The sequence below is a fragment of the Nycticebus coucang genome, chromosome 8 (assembly GCF_027406575.1).
Source record: "Nycticebus coucang isolate mNycCou1 chromosome 8, mNycCou1.pri, whole genome shotgun sequence".
Taxonomy (NCBI): domain Eukaryota; kingdom Metazoa; phylum Chordata; class Mammalia; order Primates; family Lorisidae; genus Nycticebus; species Nycticebus coucang.
Window position 1 is genome coordinate 29376557 of NC_069787.1, and position 18079 is coordinate 29394635.

General features: G+C 40.7%; 1 protein-coding gene across 1 annotated transcript in view; it reads left to right on the forward strand.

Moving 5' to 3' along the window:
• The first annotated feature begins 589 nt into the window (after positions 1-589).
• The window catches only part of TAFA4 (TAFA chemokine like family member 4), a 312885-nt gene continuing 295395 nt past the window's right edge, over positions 590-18079 (forward strand). Inside the window, exons 1-2 of the mRNA XM_053598813.1 lie at positions 590-725; positions 7708-7823. Of these exons, the coding sequence (XP_053454788.1) occupies positions 7709-7823 (115 nt within the window). The 5' untranslated portion in view covers positions 590-725; position 7708. The remainder of the gene's footprint in view (positions 726-7707; positions 7824-18079) is intronic.

Consider the following 18079-nt stretch of genomic DNA (forward strand, 5'->3'; position numbering starts at 1 on the left):
TTTGTTTCCAACTAATAGTCAATAAAGTGGGAAGGTGAAGTTAATTATGCATCCAGAATAGTTTGGGGTTGTCTGTCAAATTTTGGGTGCTTTTGCTACTGGGGAACTTCCTCAAAACTGTATTTTGTTAACTAATATGTGGCTAGTTAATGAGTATAGAATTCTGTGTCTTTTCCCCTTTTCACATATGGATATTTTTGGCTTTTAACATGGTAAAAAACGGGTGGCGCTTGTGGCTCAGTGAGTAGGGGCCGGCCCCATATGCCGAGGGTGGTGGGTTGAAGCCCATCCAAGCCCAGCCCTGGCCAAACTGCAACAAAAAAATAGCCGGGTGTTGTGGCGGGCGCCTGTAGTCCCAGCTGCTCAGGAGGCTGAGGCAAGAGAATCGCGTAAGCCCAAGAGTTAGAGGTTGCTGTGAGCCGTGTGAGGCCACGGCACTCTACCCGAGGGTGGTACAGTGAGACTCTGTCTCTACAAAAAAAAAAAAAAAAATGGTAAAAAACACTATTTGGCAACAGGTAATCTGTTTCATTTCAAAACCAAAATGCTAATTGATTCCTGTTTCATGTATTTTCTTTTTTAAATGTAGGTCCTCCAAGCTAAGATAACTTTTTAGAGCTGCGAAAATGATTGGTTCTAGCTGCAAATGGGAATTTAGAGTCACTCAGAAATACATCCTGGAATAGCTGTGTTTGGCTGGAACCAACTCTTACGAAGTCTCCAAGGTAACAGCATTTTAACATATACCTACAGAAGATCCTGTTACAAAGTACTGAGAATTAAGCAAAACGGAGTGTTTTAGAGTTGGTGATCTTGTATAAAAGCTTTCTTTCATACAGGATTTTTTTAGAATTTGGGGAGTCATTATTTCTTAAAATTTGGTTTTCGTCTTTAAAATGAAATTGTTTTAGTTAGCAAATCGTGGCTTTGGCTTATTCAGTCTGGAAAAAGAGGAGTAAATACAGATGAATGGCTTTCACTCCCATACCTACCATTCTGCCCTGGCATTTCTATGGGAGATCATATCTGTTGTTAAGTAAATACTTGTTTGAGAGGCTGAGAATTTGCAGCTACTCATCCAGGAAGCTGGTATCTAGAACTCTCCATGTAAGAAGAAGTTGGATTAGGGATCATGGCCTGGGATGTAAAATGTCTACCTTTAAGACTTTTGATTCAAGGGGCTAGTTGTTGAGATCTATCCAGGAAAACAGAAACCACTATGATAATGTGGAAGAGGGGAATACAAATTTAGGGAACTGGTTATATGGTATCAGAGTCTGAGAAAACAATAAGAAGCCCAGACATAGCAACTGCATGAAGCCATTACTGTCCTTGGGCCAGTGTGACAAAGGAAGGAGGAGCTGCAAAGCCTAGGGGAGGGGACATTGAGTGGCAGCTGGGACCACAGTATGCCTTCCTGGCAGGAATCAGAGCCATGGAAGGGAAATGGCCACTCCACAGATTCTGTTCAGGACAGAGAAGGGAGGAACTAGCCTGGCTTGTCCCCTTTCCCCAGCCTCTAGTCTCTATCTGCTTCTCCTATTAGCTGGGCCCATCTAGCCAGGAGGCAGCTGACCTGGGAGCCTGGGAAATTCAGCCTAGAGGCCCCTAGTCCTCAAAACAGGGTAAGGTGGCTGAGTAGATCTTAAGGCAAAACAGGCCCCAAGGTGGAATAGAGTTTATGAATTTTTTAAAAAAAATTTGGGCTGGGTGTGGTGTTTATGCCTATAATTCTTGCATTTTGGGAGACTACAGCAGGAGGATCTTCAAAGTCAGGAGTTCAGGATTGGCCTGGGCAACATACTGAGACACCTGAACTCTAAAAAAAAAAAAAGAAAAATTAGCAGGGGATGGTGGCACATGCCTATCACCCCGGGGAGCTATTCGGGAGTCTGAGGTGGGAGGATCACTTGAATCTAGGAGTTGGAGGATGCTGTGAGCTGTGATTGAGCCACTCCACTTTAGCCAGGGCAACAGTATGAGAGCCTATGTCTAAAAACAATAACAACAAAAAACAAAAATAAAAACAAAAAACCCACATTTGTTTCTTTTTCTTTTTTACATTGTCACTTTAAGAGCTGAAGCACAGGTGGTGCATGTGGCTCAACGGAATAGGGTACCGGCCCCATATGCCAGAGGTGGTGGGTTCAAACCCAGCCCCAGCCAAAAACTGCAAAAAAAAAAAAGAAAAAGAGCTGAAGTACATCTCATCTCAGGGCTATGTCATGATTCATTTAGCCAGTCACATAGGGTTAAATAGTTGGATCATTTAATAGTATAAACAATAGCAAATTTTCCCGATATGTTTGTGGTTATTTCTATAAGATTAAATCCTATAAGCAATTTGTTAGATTAAAGCATAGAAACCTTGTAAACATTTGACACGTATCAAATGATCAACCAGTTTATAGTTTCATCAAATTAAAGCCTTTCCCGATTATATTAGAAATATTTTATTCAATTATTGCCAAAAGTGGATTTAAAGATTTGTGTTAATTTTACAGGCCCCCAAATTTCCTCATTGTTACTTACTTTGCATGTTAGACATTTCTATTTCTTCTTTTGTTATTTTATAAAGCTACTAGGTTCCTTAGGCTAAAGTAGGAGATTGGCACAAAAATATAAGATAATTGGAATACACACACACAAACACAGTGTCCATAAAGTTCGTGTGCAACTATTTTAAATTAGACAAGAACTTTATGGACATCCTGTGTATGTGTGTGTGTATATATATATATATCTAGAGAGAGAGAGAGGCATTTCAAATCATTTATGAGAGGATGGATTATTCCAGTGGTTTTCAAAGTACTCCCTGGAGTCTTTGGTGGGGAGCGCATAGGAATGGGGACTGCTGGCTTGTGATGAATTCATATTTGAGACCTCTTTCCATTGCATTTTAATGTGCATGGAATGAGCTTTTGATACCTCAGGGATGGGTCTCCTCTTAAGGATGCCTGTCAATGCCCCACAAAGTCAATTATGTATATACCATGGAATCTTCTATTTGAAGATGGAGGATAGTGGATGCTGTGATGTGCTATCCAGATCCCCTTCAGGAATAAGGGTTTATTCCTTCTACTGTTGGGGATGTGGCCAGCTATCAGCTCACTTGGAAAATTTTCTCTCAACCAAAAGACCCACCTTGCTCAAACAGCTCCTCCTTTTAGGGGCAGCTCATATATGACTGATCAATATGGACGTATAAAGGCCCTAACACCACTTTTGGACCACAAAGAAGGGGCATTCCAGCTTTGGAATTGTCCACAGGGTTACCCGAGTTCTTTTCCTCCTTCTGTCCTGTCTTCTTATCTTCCTGTGTTCCCTTCCTTCCCCATCCCCTGCTCCTCACAGGTGACGATTCCAAGAGCACTCTTTATTAGACCTGCTTGCCAATTTCCATCTTAGATGTGGCTTCCCAGGCAACCAGATCTTTGTGACTCAGATCATCCCAACTATACTGCTCCAAACTTAGTGAAATCCATCCAGACAAGTTTAGGTGAGGCAGGGAACTGATAAATAGATTGGAACAGAGGAAGTCCCCATCTCTAGAGAAATAAAGAAAAATTAGTCAGGCATGGTGGCACACACCTGTGATCTGACCTCAGGAGGCTGAGACAGGAGGATTGCTTGAGCATAGGAGTTTAAGGCTGTAGTGAGCTGTGATCCTGCCACTGTACTCCAGCCTGGGTGACTTAGTGAGACCCTGTCACTTAAAAAAAGAGAGAGAGAGAAAAGAAAAGAAACCGAATTTCATTTGTAGGTTAGGTGGGAGAGATGAGTCTCTCTCACTTGAGAGACTTAGTCTGACATTGGGGGCTAGAGATTAGGTGGACACAGAGTTAGGGAGCCAAGTCATTAAGCAGAAAACATTCCTCACTGATAACCCAGCTGAGGGTTGAAGATTTAAGAAGCCAGTCAGAGACCTGGGCATCTGAAAATTGGATTAAGAACAAGAAAGTGAATTTCAGAACTAGGTTGATTCAGATGGTTTTGACAAAGGAGAAGGAAGAACTTATACTTGAGGTTCTCAGAAAGGTTGCTCATGTCCCAGAGAGTAGAAGTGAGTACTTGGATTGAGCAGGCAGATCCTGGTGAGAAGGTCCTCTTAGGAGCACTAGAGAAAGCCAGCTGAAGGAAAGGGCACAAGGGACAGTGCTTTTGCCTTTTGGTAATTGTTATTCAGTGGTCTGTTTTAAGTGATGTAATTCTTGAGATTAGCCTGTCTGCAATCATAAACCAAATATATGGATTGACTATCTGGTTGGACTTTTGTAGACCAAATAAATACATGGATGAACTTTTATGAGTGGATTGTTTGCCCATTTGTTGTGGATAGAATTCTAAACTGGCTCTCCAGATTTGCACCCTCTTGTGTGTACACTACATGTAATCTCCTCCCTGTGAGCATGGGTGGGATGATGGTTCACTCCTTTGATTAAACAACAGCTATATGGCAAAGATGAGAGGTTATGTGGATGTCATTAAGGCTCCAGATAAGTTGACTCTGAGTTAATCAAAAGAGAGATTATCGTGGATGGGACTGACTAATCAGGGGAGCCCTAAAATGGGGTGGGGTTTTTACTGGAAGAAGAGGTTTGAAGTGGGAAGGAGCCAGTGGAGGGTCAGATGTATGAATGTAGCCTGTAGGGCCAGAGAGCACGTCCTGGCTGACAGCAAGAACACCAGCACCTTAGTCAGAGAGTTCCAAGAAAATGGCTTTTGCCAACAACCTGAGGGGGCTTTGATGTGATCTTTCCCCCGTTGAGCCTCCAGATGAGAACACAACCCACTGACGACCTTGATTTCAGCCTTGTGAGTCCAGTGGAGGACTCATCTAGAATGTGTCAGCCTCCTGACTTATAACTGTGAGATATTTGTGTTGTTTTAAACTTCTAAGTTTGGTAATTCACCTTAGAAATTTGTGTTTTAATTTCTGAAAGTCTGTCCTCCATTTCTCCCACCTCAGTGTGCATAGAAAACTTTAGAAGGAGCTCAAAAGATGGCAAATAAATAAGATGTGGGCCTGATGAGATTTTGAGTGCCATTATTGATTATATAATTTGGGGGAAGCACAGAGGTTCAAATTTCCATATTTGATGATTTTTTTTAAGTGGGATATTCTGTCTCACATATATAATATTTTAAAATCCCACTTGTCAACCCCAAGATCTGTTATTAATATAATTGTTACAAAGGCATATTCCTTTTAGCCAAGGATCAAAAATTACAATGACTATAAGTGAATGAGCAGGGCTGGCTGGGCTAAGGCACTGGCCAGGGGTGAGGCGGTATGGAGCCCCATCTTGGAGCTGCTGTATCACCCAGCCTTTTACTTCTGCACAGAAACGTAAGCTCGGGGATGTCAGGAATTATTCTTCAAGAGAAGGTGGATTCTGAAATGCAGTCTGTGTATTTTATGTTTTGGCAACTAATTCACTTTATTTTAAAAAATATGGTAAAGAAAAGAAATTATAGTCCAGAGCAAATAAAGCACATTTGCAGGCTGCATCAGGCCCCCAAAATAGCAATCAGTAGCCCCCAAAAGAGATTATCAAGGGATCAGATAAATGGAATATTAGTTTTCTATTGCTGCATAACAAATCGCCAACCCTCAATGAATCCCCAACAATAAAAAAACTGTTTTAAAATAATGTAAAAGGGCAAAAAGAAGCCAATGTTTGTGTTAACCTTTGCCACTGAGTCCTTCAAAGATTATCTCAGAATCTCATCTTGGCCTGGCTGCTTCAAAAGCAGACTGAGTCTCAGATCAATGAACAGTGCATCTTTTTAACAAGATCTATTTGACTAAATTGTGAGAGGCTGCCGAGGGAGGGCTGGCAGCAGTGCCCACGTCGAGGAGTGTGATATGGACATGCAAGTCCCCTGAGGCTATGATAGGCTATGATATTCCCTCAAGCAGGGAATCAGGGCTCTTGTAGAGGCTGTCCCTGTTCCTGTCAGCTGGAGAGGCTTCCTGTGAGGATGCCCTCAAGAGCCTGGCCTGTTGTGTCACCCGGCAGGAATCCAGCCTTTTTATCACTTGCCCATGAGTGTTTATACATTTCATGTATATAAAAAGGGCTTCCTTGGATCCACTGTGGTGATGATAGGTACCTGTGAGCCATGTGCCAGGCAGACCTAATATCACTGGAATTTCAAATGCCAAGTGCCCTGACTTGCTTGTATAGTTAATTAAAAAAAAAAAAACAAAGAGAGCAAACATCAAAAAAAAAAGCATATCAAGTTCTGTTTAATTCCCTCATAATGTTAAAAAGAGCAGAAAATGAGAAGGCTGAGAATAATGTTATTGTTACTTCCCTTTTTTATTTGTTTTTTATCTTTTCCCCTGAGATGGGGTCTCATTTCGTCATCTGGGCTGGAGTGCAGTGGTGTGATCATAGCTCACTGCAACTTTTCTTTCTTTCTTTCTTTTTTTTTTTTTTTGAGACAGAGTCTCAAGCTGTTGCCTGAGTAGAGTGCCGTGGCATCACAGCTCACAGCAACCTCCAGCTCTTGGGCTTAAGTGATTCTCTTGCCTCAGCCTCCCAAGTAGCTGGGATTACAGGCACCCACCACAATGCCCAGCTATTTTTTTTCTTGGTTGTACTTATCATTGTTGTTTGGCGGGCCCAGGGTGGATTCGAACCTGCCAGTTCCCGTGTATGTGGCTGGCGCCCTAGCCGCTCAAGGTATAGGCGCTGCCCACTTCAGCTTTTCTTGTGGGCTCCAGCAACCAGCCTGCCTCAGCCTCCTGAGTAGCTGGGACTACACATGTGTATTACCACACCTGGCTAATTTTTAAAATTTTTATATTTTGTAGAGTTGAGACCTTGAGATATTTCCCAGGTTGGTGTAGAGATCCTGGCCTCAAGGGATCCTCCTTCCTCCATCTTCCAAAGTGCTGGGATTAGAGCATGATCCACTCACTGTGCCCGGCCTATACTTTTGTTTTAGAGTGGACCGTGCAACCATATTGTGAACAGAATTATCTTTGAGCAACTGTTTAGATACTGTTTATCAAATGAAGTGAAATTTATTTTATATTCACCCGTACTTGCTCATACTCCGCACCCAACTTTGAGGTTGGTTTAATAAAGCTGAAAGTCCAGCCTTACAGACCACAGGGCCTTAATATATAGTTAGAAAAGTACTAGGAGAATTTCTTATACCCTCAATGAATCCCCAACAATAAAAAAAAGGGAGGGAGGGAGGGAGGGAGGAAGGAAGGAAGGAAGGAAGGAAGGAAGGAAGGAAGGAAGGAAGGAAGGAAGGAAGGAGAAAGAAAGGAAGGAAGGAAGGAGAAAGAAAGGAAGGAGAAAGAAAGAAAGAAAAGTACCAATCTCCATGGATTCTTTCAGATGTGGAAACCATGTATATTTTATTTGAATGCAGCCCTAAGTGTTTTTACATTTCATGATATAAAATAGAATAAAACCCCCATGCTCTGTCAGGGCAACTTGAACCACGCCCTGGGGACACATGAATAGACTTTGCATGGTGTTAACTTGGAAAATTCTTTATTATAAAAGGTATTTATTGGAAATGCAAGGTGTGGATAAGGTGTGATAGGCTCTGTTTTCTTGGAGCAGAAGGATGTCTAGTGCCAGTGTCTGCCCCTGCTTTCTCCCTCGGTGCTAGGATGGTGCTGGCTAGGGAGCCTGGCCTTCCTCAGCCCTCCCTGACTCAGCCCTGTTTTCTCTCCAGGATGAGAGTCTGTGCTAAATCTGTGTTGCTGTCACACTGGCTCTTTCTGGCCTATGTGTTAATGGTGTGCAGTAAGCTGACATCCGCCTCAAGCCAGCACCTCCGGGGACACGCAGGTAAGCCCTTTAAGCTCATTATGTGCTGCTGAGATCAATTAGTAAGGCCCTTCCAAACTTCAGAGTCCACATTTTAGACACAAGTGATTGATAAGAGCTTTTGATGATGTGTAAATAATCAGAGGAAGAATGAAATATGGCAGAGTGAGCAGTTTGATGCTTAAGGAGTTTTAAAGATATTTTCCAGGATTTTGAAAACATTTCTTTTCCTGACTACACTTCTATTTTTATAGTGCTTTTTCTAAATAACCAAATAACCAGCAGCACTATGTGTGTGTGTATCTGTCTATTTATTCTTCCTTAGAATGTAAAATGTCTTCATTAATAATCATCTATTAACACATACAAGAAAAGGGAACTTTCAGATAATTTAAGACTCTTGAGATATGTGGAGAAAAGATGCTGAATGATTAAAAAAAAAAGAAGAAAGAAAAGAGTAAAAAAGCTGTAGTAACTTTTTCATAGGACCTTCCATGGAATGTGTCTCAAGTTTTGGAGGCAGTCATTCCGGTAATTTCTAGTGAAACTCGTGTCTGTGCATTTTTTATTTTTAAAGGCAAGATTAAAACCATCAACTAAGGAGCAGTTTATTTGTGTGTGTGTCTCCCCCTTTCTTTATTATATCTACATTTAATGTGACATGGAGCTGGAAACTTCCTAGTGAATTATGTTTTCTTGGATAATTCATATTTGTGGACTTCACACAAAATAATTAATTGACTGTCTTAGCTGTGGTAATTTGAGGCACAGAGGTGCTAGAAATGTTTTGACTTCTTGGAGGAAAGAGTGAAGCATGACCTCTCAGTCGTGTATATGTCAGAATTGTAAATTTTCTCTCCAGAACGCCTTGGATATGGAAGTTCGTGATATCTCCTCACCCCACATATATAAGATGTCATGCTTTCTACTCCATTATTCTGATATCTTAAGGTTAGCCATAATTTTAGGATCCAGATAATTTTTAAGATTTTTCACAACTTAATTTTCCCTTCTCAAGCAACCGTTTGGAGATAAGAAAAATAATGATTGAAGTTTTAGCAAATCAGCATAAAATTAACAGTATTTGGCTGCTGTGAAGTGCCTACAGCTAGTTGGTTCTTGTGCTGTGCATCTTGTAATGAGTTTGTTCATGAGGAGAGAGTGTTCAAAGTTGTTAATCTTACCTGTTTAACACACATCTCTTTTATAGTGTGGCAGTCGAGAGTCAGGCTAGTCAACCAGCAAAGCATTTCAGTGGGTCATCAAATATCCCCATTCCATGCCATGAATTTTCTCTTTTTTTTTTTGGCCAGGGCTGGGTTTGAACTCACCACCTCCAGCATATGGGACCAGCGCCCTACTCCTTGAGCCACAGGTGCCGCCCGAATTTTCTCTATTTACGTTCAGGAGAAGAAAGTCCGTGAACTTTGTGGTGGCCATGTGGCATTTTCTTCCCAGTTTGGTGCTCACCTGATGGAGAACTCAGTGGTCAGGACCAGTTGGGGGCGATGCCCCAAGATGCTGAGAAACTCCTGTCCGATCTTTGCTCCACTCCAGGCATATCATCACAGAAATCCCACTGCAGCTGAACGTTGCAGAGAGTTTTACCCACAGAGCCTATGTCTGAGTGTCCAGAATGGATCACTGTCTCAAGGGCTTTGTGGTGAGTCCTGACCAATTACAGAAATTGAAGAACTAGGAAACCCTTGTTAGAAGTTTGCTTCATGCTTTTCATGGCATAGATTAGGAGAGTGCCCCACTGTGCATGAACAAGGAGATATTTTGAAGCCCCATCTGTGTAAGATAGAGACGCAGAGGAAGGAGGCAGGAGTCTACCCACAATTTTGGGAGACAGGTGTTAGGTATTGATTAAAGATTCAATTTCACATCAGGCATTAAAAGTTAAAATAAAAAACCACCTAATTTCTACAGAATAAGTATTACGAATCTTTCTTGAAGGCAAATGGCATTGATGAAATTCCACAAGAGTCCAGAAGTAGTATTTAAAACAAAATTATAAAACATAAAAGACCGCTTTTGTTTTTAAAATTCTATTTGCCATAATGATTGAGCAGATCATGTATAGGACTTGTGTAGTGACAAGCCATAGAAAGTGAAGGGCCAATTGTCAGGTTCATTTTTTTTTAAATATAAATTTAATTTTTTATTAAATAGTAACTGTATACATTTATGGGGTACAATGTGATGATTTGATATTCTTTTAAAATCAAGGTTTTTAAAAAATACTGTTCTTTAAAGAAAGAGGCTTTTAACTGTTATTTCATCAACCAGCAATTTGTCCTCTTGTTCCCTTTTTTTGCCCTGTAAGTAGCATCTTTTCTCCAAAAGAGTACAGTAAATGTAATGCAGTGGAAAGATGTTGGCCGAAGGGCAGTTTCGGAAACTTTGAGAGTCCTGTGGAGTTAATGGTTCAGGGATCTTTTTGGAAGTTTCATCTGATGTAGGCATGGTGTGATTGGGACACAAAGCACCTATGCTTTTAAGATTTATCTTTGGGGAAGAGAGCAAGATGGTGGCCAAGTAACAGCTTCCTTGCATCTGGGCACCGTGAGTCTGGGGAGATAGGATTCCAGGCGTCTCTGGCTGGTGGGATCTGCCTATCATCACCCCTGTGAGGATATAGGGAGTCAGCGAGAGACTTCTGGAACCCAAGAGGAGGACTAAAACAATGGAAAACTGGCAAGTGGTCATGTGTGTTCAATTGGTCTAAACCCGCCCGCAACTGTAAGTTCAGTAGCACCGAGACTGCAAACCGGAAAGGCTTACCTATGAACTGTTTTGGTGTCTTTGGACTTGGCACTCAGTTGAACTGCCTTGGGGAGAGCCTGAGCGGGAGTGCGGAGAACTTTGGCCGTTGTCTAGGGCCCCAGTCTGAGCCGCTGAGCCAGACGGAGCTAATAGTATTTGGCTGTGAGCCTCAGGGAGCCATTGTGAGTGATCTGCCCCAGCAAGCTCCGCCCTCAGGGTCACAAAGCTAGAATTGGGTGGGAGCCGGTAACCTAGCGAATGAGTAGCCTAAGGGTGGGGTCTGAGCTGCCTTGCAGACCTAATCCTCAGGGGCAGAGTGAGACCGGTTTTGGCACACTGGGTAAGTGGATAGCCACTTCAGCAGTGATTCCAGCGACAAGCACTTTCCTGGGAAAGCTTCTGCTCAGCAAGTTTACAAGTTCAAAGTGCCTTTTAAGTGGGCTGAAGAGAGATTTAGGGTGTCTACCTGCTGGGGTTTGAGAAATCAGCAGCCTCTAGTCGTATCAGAACTGTGATTAACATCTCATATCCCAGAAGACCATGTGTTGCACAGACAATATTCAACAACATATACATACTGCTTTGTTTTTGGTTGTGTTTTTTTTTTGTTTGTTTATTTTGATGTTGTTCATGTTGTTTTGTTTTTTAATTTCAACCTTTTCCGTACAGATCTTTTTTCTTTCTCAATTTTTCTAGTTTAATTATAATTTCCCATTGCTGCCTTTTTCAATAACTAAAACTTCATTTTTGCTAGTGTTTCTACCAATATTATTTGGTTTTTCACCCAATTTTATCCTGTAAAGTTTTCTGTCTGATTGTTTTGGTTTGACTTATAGCATTTTTGTCTTTCCTCTCTACTTGGTGGAGGTAGGGTACTGTGTCTGATCAGGTTAGCAAAGAGCCGCTGACCTCAAGGGAACCACCCAACTGGGCACCCCCAGAAGGTGTTTTTTTTTTTTTTTAAGGTTGTGTCAAAGTACCCTACTGTACACCTATATTGCTCTGTCTCCCTCTTTCTGTGCCTGTCTTCTTTTTGTCAATATTCCTTTTACCCAACCCCTCTCCTTTCTCTATTTTTTTTTCTTTTCACTTGGTCCTCCTTTCTTTCATCCATTTCTTGCTCGTCAACATTCTCATCCTTCTTATCCTGTACCAAAAGGACTCATTGAACCCTTAGTCCACAGGCACAAGAACTTAAAGAGCAAGAGGAAGTGAAAGGAAAATTAGGGCAAGGAAACAGATAAAAGAAATCACTCATGAGGAAGAATCAGCAGAAAACTCCAGGCAACATGAAGAACCAGTCCAGAACAACCCCACCAAGGGACCATGAGGTAGCTACTGCAGAGGATTCCACCTATAAAGAAATGTTAGGAATGACAGAAAGGGAATTGAGAATACACATGATGAAAACAATGAAAGAAATGATGGAAACAATGAAGGAAACTGCTAATAAAGTGGAAAATAACCAAAAGGAAATCCAAAAACAGAATCAAATAAGAGATGAACGATATGAAGAATATAAAAAGGATATAGCAGAGCTGAAGGAACTGAAACAGTCAATTAGGGAACTTAAAGATGCGATGGAATGTATCAGCAACAGGTTAGACCATGTGGGAGAAAGAATATCAGAGGTAGAAGACAAAGTTCTTGAGATAACTCAGATAGTTAAAGAGGCAGAAAAGAAGAGAGAGAAAGCAGAACATTCACTGTCAGAATTATGGGACTTTATGAAGCGTTCCAACATATAAGTAATAGGAATCCCAGAGGGGAAGAAGAATGCCCCAGAGGAATGGAAGCCATACTAGAGAATATTATAAAAGAAAATTTCCCAAATATCACCAAAGAGTCTGACACACTGCTTTCAGAGGGATATCGGACCCCAGGTCGCCTCAACTCTAACTGAGCTTCTCCAAGACACATTGTGATGAACCTGTCCAAAGTCAAGACAAAAGAAAAGATTCTGCAAGCTGCCAGGAGTAAGCGCCAGTTGACCTACAGGGGCAAATCCATTAGAGTGACCACAGACTTCTCTAATGAAACTTTCCAAGGAAGAAGACAATGGTCATCTACCTTTAATCTACTTAAACAGAACAATTTCCAGCCCAGAATTCTGTACCCTGCTAAGCTAAGCTTCAAAATTGACGGAGAAATCAAACCATTTACGGATATACAAACATTGAGGAAATTCGCCACAACAAGACCAGCTCTACAGGAAATACTTCAACCTGTTCTGCACACTGACCACCACAATGGATCAGCAGCAAAGTAAGAACTCAGAAATTAAAGGACAGAACGTAACCTCCACACTGATGCAAAAGACAAAACTAAGCAATGGACTCTCACCAAATAAGACGAATAGAATACTACGACACTTATCAATTATCTCAATAAATGTTAATGGCTTGAATTCCCCACTGAAGAGACATAGATTGGCTGACTGGATTAAAAAAAAAAGCCATCCATTTGCTGTCTGCAAGAAACACACCTGGCTTCAAAAGACAAATTAAAGCTCCGAGTCAAGGGTTGGAAGACAATTTTTCAGGCAAATGGAATTCAGAAGAAAAGAGGAGTTGCAATCTTATTTTCAGATACTTGTGGATTTAAAGCAACTAAAGTCAAAAAATACAAAGATGGTCACCTTATATTGGTCAAGGGAAAAAATACAACAAGAAGACATTTCAATTCTAAATATTTATGCACCCAATTTAAATGCTCCCAGATTCTTGAAACAGATGTTACTCAGTCTGAGCAATATGATATCTGATAATACTCTAATAACAGGGGACTTTAACACTCTTCTTACAGAGCTGGACAGATCCTCTAAACAGAAAGTAAACAAAGATATAGAGATTTAAATGAGACCCTAGAACAACTGTGCTTGATAGACGCATATAGAACACTCCATCCCAAAGATAAAAATATACATTCTTCAAAACCCCATGGAACATTCTTCAAAATTGATCATATCCTGGGAAACAAAACAAATATCAACAGAATCAAAAGAATTGAAATTTTACCTTGTATCTTCTCAGACCATAAGGCACTAAAGGTGGAACTCAACTCTAACAAAAACGCTTGACCCCACACAAAGGCATGGAAATTAAACAATCTTCTGTTGAATAACAGATGGGTGCAGGAAGAAATAAAAAAGGAAATCATTAACTTCCTTGAGCATAACAACAATGAAGACACAAGCTACCAAAACCTGTGGGATACTGCAAAAGCAGTTTTGAGAGGAAAATTCATCGCTTTAGATGCCTACATTCGAAAAACAGAAAGAGAGTGCATCAACAATCTCACAAGCCATCTTATGGAATTGGAAAAAGAAGAATAATCTAAGCCTAAACTCAGTAGAAGAAAAGAAATATCCAAAATCAAATCAGAGATCAGTGAAATTGAAAACAAAAGAATCATTCAGAAAATTAATGAAACAAGGAGTTGGTTTTTTGAAAAAATAAATAAAATAGATAAACCATTGGCCAGACTAACGAGAAACAGAAAAGTAAAATCTCTAGTAACCTGAATCAGAAATGATAAAGGGGAAATAACAACTGATCCCGCAGAGATACAAGAGATCATCTCTGAATACTACCAGAAACTCTATGCCCAGAAATTTGACAATGTGAAGGAAATGGATCAATATTTGGAATCACACCCTCTCCCTAGTCTTAGCCAGGAAGAAATAGAGCTCCTGAACAGACCAATTTCAAGTACTGTGATTAAAGAAACAATAAAAAATCTTCCAACCCAAAAATGCCCTGGTCCAGATGGCTTCACACCAGAATTCTATCAAACCTTCAAGGAAGAGCTTATTCTTGTACTGCACAAATTATTCCAAAAAATTGAGGAAGAAGGAATCTTCCCCCAACACATTCTATGAAGCAAACATCACCCTGATACCAAAACCAGGAAAAGATCCAAACAAAAAGGAGAATTTCAGACCAATCTCACTCATGAATATAGATGCAAAAATTCTCAACAAAATCCTAGCCAATAGATTACAGCTTATCATCAAAAAAGTCATTCATCATGATCAAGTAGGTTTCATCCCAGGGGTGCAAGTCTGGTTTAACATACGCTAGTCCATAAACGTTATCCACCATATTAACAGAGGCAAAAATAAAGATCACATGATCCTCTCAATAGATGCAGAAAAAGCATTTGATAAAATCCAGCATCCTTTTCTAATTAGAACACTGAAGAGTATAGGCATAGGTGGCACATTTCTAAAACTGATTGAAGCTATCTATGACAAACCCACAGCTAATATTTTACTGAATAGAGTAAAACTGAAAGCTTTTCCTCTTAGAACTGGAACCAGACAAGGTTGTCCTCTGTCACCTTTACTATTCAACGTAGTGCTGGAAGTTCTAGCCAATACAATTAGGCAAGACAAGGAAATAAAGGGAATCCAAATGGGAGCAGAGAAGGTCAAACTCTCCCTCTTTGCTGACGACATGATCTTGTACTTAGAGAACCCCAAAGACGGGCGGCGCCTGTGGCTTAGTGAGTAGGGCGCCGGCCCCATATACCGAGGGTGGCGGGTTCAAACCCAGCCCCAGCCAAACTGCAACAAAAAAATAGCCGGGCATTGTGGCGGGTGCCTGTAGTCCCAGCTACTGGGGAGGCTGAGGCAGGAGAATCGCCTAAGCCCAGGAGTTGGAGGTTGCTGTGAGCTGTGTGATGGCACGGTACTCTACCGAGGGCAATAAAGTGAAACTGTCTCTACCAAAAAAAAAAGAAAATGAGAACCCCAAAGACTCAACCACAAGACTCCTAGAAGTCATCAAAAAAAAAATACAGTTAATATTTCAGGATATAAAATCAATGTCCGGAAGTCAGTAGCCTTTGTATACACCAGTAACAGTGAAGATGAGAAGCTAATTAAGGACACAACTCCCTTCACCATAGTTTCGAAGAAAATGAAATACCTACGAATATACCTAACAAAGGAGGTGAAGGACCTCTATAAAGAAAATTATGAAATCCTCAGAAAGGAAATAGCAGAGGATATTAACAAATGGAAGAACATACCATGCTCATGGATAGGAAGAATGAACATTGTTAAAATGTCTATACTTCCCAAAGCAATCTACCTATTCCATGCCATTCCTATCAAAATACCAACATTGTACTTTCAAGATTTGGAGAAAATCATTCTGCATTTTGTATGGAACCGGAAAAAGCTCCGTATAGCTAAGGCAGTTCTTAGTAATAAAAATAAAGCTGGGGGCATCAGCATACCAGATTTTAGGCTGTACTACAAAGCCATAGTGCTCAAGACAGCATGGTACTGGCACAAAAACAGAGACCTAGACACTTGGAATGGAATTGAAAACCAAGAAATGAAACTAACATCTTACAACCACCTAATCTTCGATAAACCAAACAAGAACATACCTTGGGGTAAAGACTCCCTATTCAATAAATGGTGTTGGGAGAACTGGATGTCTACATGTAAAAGACTGAAACTGGACCCACACCTTTCCCCACTCACAAAAATTGATTCAAAATGGATAAAGGACTTAAATTTAAGGCATGAAACCATAAAAATCCTCCAAGAAAGCATAGGAAAAATACTGGAAGATATTGGCGTGGGGAAAGACTTCATGAAGAAGACTGCCATGGCAATTGCAACAACAACAAAAATAAACAAATGGGACTTCATTAAACTGAAAAGCTTCTGTACAGCTAAGGAGACAATAACCAAAGCAAAGAGACAACCTACACAATAGGAAAGGATATTTGCATATTTTGAATCAGACAAAAGCTTGATAACTAGGATCTATAGAGAACTCAAATTAATCCACATGAAAAAAGCCAACAATCCCATATATCAATGGGAAGAGACAAGAATAGAACCTTCTCTAAAGATGACAGACGAATGGCTAACAAACACATGAAAAAATGTTCATCATCTCTATATATTAGAGAAATGCAAATCAAAACAACCCTGAGATATCATCCAACCCCAGTGAGAATGGCCCACATCACAAAATCTCAAAACTGCAGATGCTGGCGTGGATGTGGAGAGAAGGGAACACTTTTACACTGCTGGTGGACTGCAAACTAGTACCACCTTGCTGGAAGGAAGTATGGAGAAACCTCAAAGCACTCAAGCTAGACCTCCCATTTGATCCTGCAATCCCTTTACTGGGCATCTACCCAGAAGGAAAAAAATCCTTTTATCCTAAGGACACTTGTACTAGACTGTTTATTGCAGCTCAATTTACAATCGCCAAAATGTGGAAACAGCCTAAATGCCCACCAACCCAGGAATGGATTAACAAGCTGTGGTATATGTATACCATGGAATACTATTCAGCCATTAAAAAAAATGGAGACTTTACATCCTTTGTATTTACCTGGATGGAAGTGGAAGACATTATTCTTAGTAAAGCATCAGAAGAATGGAGAAGCATGAATCCTATGTACTCAATTTTGATATGAGGACAATTAATGACAATTATGGTTATGGGGGGAAGCAGAAAGAGGGAAGGAGGGAGGGGGGTGGGGCCTTGGTGTGTGTCACACTTTATGGGGTCAAGACATGATTGCAAGAGGGACTTTACCTAACAATTGCAATCAGTGTAACCTGGCTTATTGTACCCTCAATGAATCCCCAACAATTAAAAAAAAAAAAGAGATTTATCTTTGGGAATATTTGGAAACTTGAACAATTTAAATTTTCTCCTTTAGATGTATAATTATAGCTACTTAAAAAATAATTAATTAATTAATTAATTAGAAACATCCTCTCACTCTGTCATCTAGGTTGGAGGTGCAGTGACATCATCATAGTTCACTGCAGCCTTGAACTTCTGGATTGAGTAATCTTTCTGCTCCAGCCTCCCAAGTAGCCAGAGCTGCAGATGTACCACCATGCCTGGCTAATTAATTTTTACATTAAAAATTTTTTTGTTGTTGAGATGGTGTCTCACTATGTTTCCCAGACTTGTCTCAAGGTCTTGTCCTCAAGCAACCCTCTTATCTGGGTTTCCCAAAGTGCTGGAAACAACTGTGAGCCACCATGCCCTGCCCCTAGTTACCTTTTTTTTTTTTTTTTTTTTAATAGAACTGAGAAAGTTGGGAACTTGGGTGCCACTGGTTTGCAAGTTCATTTTAGTAGTTCCATTTCCCCAGAGAGCTTTATGTATGACCTGGATTCTGGTGGTTTTTTATTTTTGAGACAGAGTCTCTACGACTCCAGCTAGAGTGCAGTGGTGACATCATAGTTCACTGCCACCTCACACTCCTGAGCTCAAGGGATTCTCCTGCCTGTCTTCCCAGTAGCAGAGATTGCAGCTGCCCACAAGACCCGGCTAGTTTTTCTATTTTCAGTAGGGACAGGGTCTCATTCTTGCTCTGGTCGGTCTTGAAATCCTGGCCTCAAGCGATCTTCCCACCTTGGCCTCCCAGAGTGGTAAGATTACAGGTCTGTGGTGTTTCAATTCTACCAAATGCTATGGTTCCTGGTGACTATTTAATATGTCTGGGCATAAAAGGTC